A 6307-nucleotide genomic window follows, 5' to 3' on the forward strand; every position below is an offset into this window, starting at 1 on the left:
TAGGGTCGGGGAAAGAAATTTTTGTCGGCGAATTGTTTTTGGTGGTGATTTTTTTTTTTTTGGCCGCCTGGCGGCAAGTTTTTGTTTTTTTAATTTCATGCATTTATACACAGTTAGGTGGGGAAAGGTTTTTTTTTTTAGTGTTGGTGGGGAGTTTTTTTTTTGCTCATGTAGTGGGTGAAGTTTTTTTTTCAAAACTTCATAACCCCACCCTGAGAATCTAATGATGCGTCCCTAAGGGCTGTTGGTGTAGCAAAGTGAGGAGGGTATTATAGTTTAATTGTGCTAATTATAATATGGTGCAATTGCCTATTTTTTTGCCTCTCAAACCACTGAATTTTATTTACCATGAATAGGCCTACTCTGCTCTTTGTGGTAATGCTATGTTATCAGCATTGTATGATCATAACTTAATAATATGAAACTGAGTGTAAGGAAATGTGAATAAAATTGTTTCATCTGCACAGTGGTGTAGCCAGGACTTTTCAGAGAGAGAGAGGGGGGGGGGGACAAGGCAAATTTCATGTAACAAGTAAAAAGTACAACAAATTTATCCAAAATGGGCTAACAAATAAAAAGTACAACAAGTACGTGCATACAAATCTTAAATATCTGTCAGCCAGCATATCACAGGGGGCCAAGAGGGAATTGAATAAAATTGTGTTCATCCGCTCAGTGATGTAGCTAGGACTTTTGCAGGGGGCAGCAAGGTACATTTCAAGGTGGGGACAATGAACTTGGACGAAAATTGTACAAAATGGCCAAAAGGTACAACAAATTTGTCCAAAATGGGCTAAAAAGTACTGTAAATGCATAAAAATCTTAAATATCAGGGCGGCCAGCATCAAACAGGGGCAAGACTTCTCACGGTGGATATGATATGGTGGCAAGAAGACTTGCTTCGATCACGATGTAATTGCAATTTCAAGCCATTGATTTATATGGAAATGATACTACATATTATATTTCTAAATGATATAATCTCCTCTCATACCATTAATCACATTAAATAAAACATTTTCACAAAATATAACAAATTTACAAACCGCGAAAGACTCTGACCGCGCAAGACGGGTGATCGCTAGTTAATCAAATTTAAAAGTGCGACCGTGGCAGAACAAAATCTGAAGTTTCCTAAATGACTTCCACAGCTGGGAGGCGAGTTAGCACAGCGGTAGTTCCTCGCTTTGCACCACTGAGGTCCCGGGTTCAAGCCCGGCGCTGCCCAAGGACTCATGTGCACTTGGTTTATCGCGATCCATGCTCGCTCTCGCAGGTTTTCTCCGGGATCTCCGGTTTCCTCCTGCTTTCAAAATCGGTGATTAGTTGTTTCGTTATCAAAAACTTCCTTAACCCAATGGAATTTGGGGAGCTGCAGAAAATGGGTGGATGTTACAATCTAAGTGTGGATAGGTTTGCGCCAGGTTCGGCTGCAACTAGCCTAGTTGATGCTATCTGATTGTGATGATTCACCATGACTGCTTTGATCCCTCTGAGATCTGGGAAAAGGCGCTATATAAACACCAAAATTTATTTATTTATTTATTTATCATCTTTTTTCTCCCTTCTTGCAAGTTTGTAGACAAATGCAGTGGCCAGTGATCGATTTTCGTATATTTTTGTGTAGCAAAAACTGCTGTGCTGCTACTCACTTTCAGATTTGAGTAGCAATTCCAAAATTGTGATTAGAGAGGTTACTAGCACTTCACCCTTGTGCGGCACATAAAAGATGACACTTTAGTGGCACAGATTACTTGATGACATATTGTAGGCCAACATTCCTTGGATGGCACACGATGACATTAAGATGACATTCGTTCTTTCCACACTTGATATTTTCCAGCAAGGGGAGAGGTTACTAGCACTTCACCCTTGTGCGGTACATAAAAGATAACATTTTCGCGGCACAAATTACTTGATGACATTTTGTAGGCACACATTTCTTGGCACACGACGACATTAGATGACATTCATTCCTTCCACAAATTAAATTTTACAGCAAGGGGAGAGGTTACTAGCACTTCACCCTTGTGCCGCACGGCAAATAAAAGATGACATTTTTCGGTAAGAATTACTTGATGACATATTCCTGTAGGCACACATACCTTTTGCACACGACGACATCAGGATCACATTCGTTCTTTCCATACATGATATTTTACAGCAAGGGGAGAGGTTACTAGCATTTCACCCTTGTGTAGCACATAAAAGATGACATTTTTCAGTACGAATTACTCGATGACATATTTTTGTGGGCACATCTCTTGGCACACGTCGACGTTAAGATGAATTCGTTCTTTCCACACTTTATATTTTACAGCAAGGGGAGAGGTTACTTACGACGCCCCGGAAGGGTCATAGTAAAAATATTTATTTTTGTGACAGTGAAAAATATATTTTGACCTTTTTATCATACTAAATAGTGAAAATATATTTTTGGTGGGCAGCAAAAAATATATTTTTACCTTTTTATCACACTTAATAGTGAAAATATATTTTTGGTGGGCATTAAAAAATATATTTTGACCTTTTTATCATACTAAATAGTAAAAATATATTTTGGTGGGCAGTAAAATATATTTTTACCTTTTTATCACACTTAATAGTGAAAATATATTTTTGGTGGGCATTAAAAAATATATTTTGACCTTTTTATCATACTAAATAGTAAAAATATATTTTGGTGGGCAGTAAAATATATTTTGACCTTTTATCATACTTAATAGTGAAAATATATTTTTGGTGGGCAGCAAAAAATGTATTTTGACCTTTTTATCATACTAAATAGTGAAAATATATTTTTGGTGTGCAGTAAAAATATATTTTGACCTTTTTATCACACTTATTAGTGAAAATATATTTTGGTGGGCATTAAAAAACATATTTTGACCTTTTTATCATACTTAATAGTGAAAATATATTTTTGGTGGGCAGCAAAAAATATATTTTGACCTTTTTATCATATTAAATAGTGAAAATTTATTTATTTATTTATTTATTTATTTACAACATGTTTACCCAGGGTAGCCCGATTCAGCCGAAGCTGGTCTAACACGGGGCCATGCAAAATACATAGAAGGAATATAATTATAGAGAATTACAAAGAATATAATTATACAATTTACAACTCAAGCCATTATTAAAAGATACATTAAAAGAATATAAATCTCAAATACATTTGTACAGTTTGCAATAATTATTAAAACTCACATGCCATTATTAAATGAACATTGATCCATAAAAACATCATATAAAACACATAATAACTCAGTAACATATATATTTCAAGATGTTATTTACATTATACACTATTTAATTAAAACTGGTGAAAATAAACATTTTTGTAATACCGTTTAAAAGTTTGCACATTTATTGAGTTTCTAATATCATTTTCAATGTTGTTCCATAATTTTACACCACTGTAACTGAGCGATGATTTAAAACATTCTAAGTCATATCCATGAATTGAAGGTGGCAAAGCCAACTGACCAGCAGCAGCCTGTCGTGTGTTAACATTGTGAGTTGTACATACATGGTTAAACATTTTTGCAAGATAATGTGGCGCCAGGCCATTAAGAGATTTATAAACCATTAGTGCTTTAAAATAATCATTACGAGTGTGAAGCCGTTCCCAACCAAGAATTCTAAACATGAAATCTGATGAAGTTAAGTTGTTCACGCTCAAAATCACTCTTGCACAGCGTTTATGAAGAACATTAAGTTTGGAACTGTCATCTTTAAAACGACCATACCATGAGATATTGCAATAGTCAAATATAGGCTGAACAAACGATTTAAAAATAACATTTAATGTATCAATTTCAAGGAAAGGTTTCAGGCGTCTTAATAGCCCAATCTTACAGAAAACCTTTTGAATAATACTATTAACTTGATCATGCCATTTTAACTGATCATCAATAACAACACCTAGGCATTTTGCCTTTCTTACTCTTTCAAGTTGTTTACCATTAACAAATACAGAAAAATCTTTCTCATTAACATTCCTTAACTTACTCGCAGTTCCAATCAACATAACATTTGTCTTATCAGTGTTCAAAAACAATTTATTAACATTCAACCAATTCATTATTGAATCAAGATCAGAAGACAATTTAGCAGATATATCTTGGGGGTCTTTACCACTGACGGAGAGTGTTGTGTCGTCAGCATACATAGATATTTGACCATGGGAAATTACTTTGTTCATACTGTTGATAAATATAAGGAAAAACAATGGACCTAGTATACTGCCCGGGGGACACCTGTTGAAACAGGGCGTGAGTTTGACATAGTATCTTTAAAACACACTCTCTGGGTGCGGCACGATAAATATGAACTGAACCACTCATGTGCAGTGGCAGAAGCACCCAAATCTTTAAGTTTACTGAGCAATATGTCGTGATTGACGGTGTCGAATGCTTTGCGCAAATCTATAAACGAAACACCAATTATTTTACCAGAATTTATACTATTAGTCCAATCATTAACCATATTTAACAAACATGTTTCAGTAGAATGAAAAGGCCTAAAACCTGATTGATTTTCATTAATCAGCTTGTTTTCACTTAAATAATCATACAAATGTTTATGAACAGCCTTTTCAATGATTTTGCTCACAACAGGAAGGATGGCAATTGGCCTGAAGTTGTTAATTGACATATCACCACCTTTGTGAAGAGGAACTACTTTAGCTTCTTTCCATAAATCGGGAAACACACCTGTTCTCAAAGACAAATTCATAATGTACACAAGGCTGCTCAAAATAGCAGGTTTGGCCAATTTCAAAATTTTGCTACCAATGTCATCAAGACCAGTGGCCTTTTTCTCACTCATGAGGTCAATTTCTCTACAAATAAATTCACTTGAAATAGATGGTAAATCAAATGCGGGTTTAGAGCAATCGCCAATTGGTTTATCTTCAACATAAACAGATTCATCATTGCAAATAGTACCATTGCTATCAACAAGTTTAGCAGCAACACCTGTAAAGTACTTATTAAAACCATTAGCAATATCATTAACACTTGTACACACCTCGTCATCAATAGTGATTGATGAGGGACTAGGAGAAGCTTTGTGAGGCAAAATATCGTTAAGCGCTTTCCACATCTTCTTAGAATCACCAGCATTTTGGGACACACTTTGCTTACAATAAGTTTCTTTTGCTTTACGAATCATTGATGTAACCTCATTTCTACACTGCTTATATTCTTCCCAATCAGAACTAGTATTACTTCTCAAAGCTTTGCGATGTAAATAATCCCTTTTTTTTTATTCTTTTTAATATCTTTGTTTAACCAAGGTGTTGGTGTAGCTTTTACACGCTTAGACTTTTTAGGAATATGTTTATCAACAACTCTTTCAAACATTTCATACCATAACTTTAAAGCATCATTGACATTACGAAATTTTTCAATCTCATTCCATGGTACACTAGTTAGATCATCAACAAACATTTTCTCATCAAATGATTTAAAACACCGATACTCAATGGATTTATGTTCACCTTTCACTGGTTTACAATTTCTAACTGCATAAATCATGTAATGGTCACTTATTGATGTTTGTATAACACCACAATTACTATATAACTCAGGTTTAGAAGTATAAAATAGATCAATGATTGTTTTGCTATGTGGCGTGACCCTTGTTGGTAAACAGATCAATTGCTGTAATTGATGCATTTCAGTGACAAACTTAAGATCATTGACCTCCTTGGTGGATACATTAGGAGAATAATCACAATTAAAATCTCCAAGCACAACAATCTCATTATCAGCTACAGAAGCATTTGATAACATAACAGACAATTTTTCAGAAAACTCAGTATTTTTTCCATTAGGGTTATAGATAGCACACACCAAAATGGGGCTTCTATGGGGCGGTGTTATCTCAGCCCATATACACTCAACACTACCATCAGATAAATCATCTCTTTTCTTATAATTATAAGTATTTCTAATGTAGAGAGCGACGCCGCCTCCATCTCTTTTTCTGTCTTTTCTTAAGGGCGTACTACACCCATATATTGGTTTGATTGGTCTAAAAAAATATTTTTTCATTTATAGCTAGGCGATATATGCACGGATCATGTGAAAATTAAAAAAATTATGAAAAAACATCGTTTTTCACCTATTTGTCTTAAAAGTTGATTGGTTGATAAGGACGCTTATTCATCTCGTTTTAAGGGATTTTTGATTTAGCGAGAGTACGTAGTCAATCTTCATAGGGATGGGCGATACCAGCTTTTGGTACCCATTGTCGAACTAGAGCAGTCAGGGGGTTTGGGTCGTATCGAATTTGTAGA

General features: G+C 34.9%; 1 protein-coding gene across 1 annotated transcript; it reads right to left on the reverse strand.

The window, feature by feature from the left end:
* Positions 1–4163: 4163 nt before the first annotated feature.
* On the reverse strand, positions 4164–5178 carry LOC140169371 (uncharacterized). The gene is made up of 2 exons (XM_072192629.1): positions 4618–5178; positions 4164–4208 (listed from the first exon to the last, which is right to left on the reverse strand). Exons 1-2 carry the CDS (start codon positions 5176–5178, stop codon positions 4164–4166), a joined length of 606 nt encoding a protein of 201 aa, XP_072048730.1.
* Positions 5179–6307: the final 1129 nt, after the last annotated feature.

Source organism: Amphiura filiformis, chromosome 14 (genome assembly GCF_039555335.1).
Source record: "Amphiura filiformis chromosome 14, Afil_fr2py, whole genome shotgun sequence".
NCBI lineage: Eukaryota > Metazoa > Echinodermata > Ophiuroidea > Amphilepidida > Amphiuridae > Amphiura > Amphiura filiformis.

Excerpts from the sequence above, each read along its gene's own strand:
- LOC140169371 (XM_072192629.1), bottom strand. The coding sequence starts at position 5,178 with ATGATTCGTAAAGCAAAAGAAACTTATTGTAAGCAAAGTGTGTCCCAA. Across the intron at positions 4,209-4,617 it reads CAATTGCCATCCTTCCTGTT|TATGAACAAAGTAATTTCCC; the intron begins GTGAGCAAAATC and ends ATTTATCAACAG.